A 1,208-nucleotide genomic window follows, 5' to 3' on the forward strand; every position below is an offset into this window, starting at 1 on the left:
GTTCACTGCCCAAGGGAGTCTCAGAGCGGCTTACAAACTCCTTTCCCTTCCCCTCCCCACAACAGACACCCTGTGAGGTGGGTGGGGCTGAGAGAACTCTGACAGAAACTGCTCTTTTCCAAGAACAGCTCTTATCAGAGCTACGGCTTGCCGAAGGCCATCCAGCCAGGTGCGAGTGGAGGAGTGGGGAATCGAACCCGGTTCTCCCAGATTAGAGTCCGCGCCCTTATTCACTACACCACACTGGCTCAAGGAAGAAGAGGAACTAACATACTTGATAGTGAAAAGGAGGTACAGAGGTAGGGTCCTAGCTACATCACTGGCTGAGAGAGACAGCAAGACTAGCTGTGGAACTTCTAAAAAGACACAGGATATTGTCTTAAGGGTACCAATCTGGACCGAGACAAGGAATGACAACAAAAGAGAAGGCACTGACTTCACTACCCTGTCTGTCTTCTTGCAGTCCCCTGAAGTGTCATCTTCTCTTCTTTGTACCACCAGACATTGCCTATTCCAACCCGAACAGACACCAGGGAATGACACTGGGCAGCCAGAATGGAACGACCAACACCTCCTACACTGAATTTCTCCTGCTTCCATTTCCGGGCCTCCAGGAATCCAGATATCTCCTCGCCATCCCTTTCTTCTCCTTGTTTGTTTTTATTGTCACAGCCAACTCTGTCCTGATCTACACTGTGAGGGCAGAAGCGAGTCTCCACTCCCCAATGTACCTGCTCATCGCTCTGCTCTTTGCAGTCAACATCTGCGGGGCTTCAACCATCCTTCCCAAAACACTGCTGAGTTCCATGTTCCAGGCCAGCCACATCTCCTTGACGGGCTGCCTCGTGCAAATGTTCTTCCTCTATTTTACGACTGTCCTAGATTGCAACATCCTTCTCATGATGGCGCTGGACAGGTACGTCGCCATTTGCCACCCGCTGCGCTACGCGGACATCATGACCAACAGACTATTGACATTCCTCACTTTTGCTTCCTTGGTTCGGAGTCTCTCCATCGTTGGCCCCGTGGTGATCCTGGCTTCGCGGGTGCGGTTCTGCCGGTCCAACGTCATCAGCCATTTTGTCTGTGAGCACATGGCTCTCATGAAGCTCTCTTGCAGCGACATCTCCGTCAACAAGAAGGTAGGGATGGCTATGAGATGCATTGACATGGTAGTGGACCTTAGCTTCCTTCTGGCCTCCTACAGC

At 51.7% G+C, this 1,208-nt stretch overlaps 1 protein-coding gene across 1 annotated transcript; it reads left to right on the forward strand.

Moving 5' to 3' along the window:
* Positions 1-536: 536 nt before the first annotated feature.
* LOC107116221 (olfactory receptor 52K1-like) lies at positions 537-1,205 on the forward strand (the record flags this gene model as incomplete). Its single annotated transcript, XM_015418107.1, has 1 exon — positions 537-1,205. A coding segment is annotated over exon 1 (669 nt), but the record flags the coding sequence as incomplete, so codon positions are not given.
* Positions 1,206-1,208: the final 3 nt, after the last annotated feature.

The sequence above is a fragment of the Gekko japonicus genome, unplaced genomic scaffold (genome assembly GCF_001447785.1).
Source record: "Gekko japonicus isolate JY-2015 unplaced genomic scaffold, Gekko_japonicus_V1.1 scaffold12735, whole genome shotgun sequence".
Taxonomy (NCBI): domain Eukaryota; kingdom Metazoa; phylum Chordata; class Lepidosauria; order Squamata; family Gekkonidae; genus Gekko; species Gekko japonicus.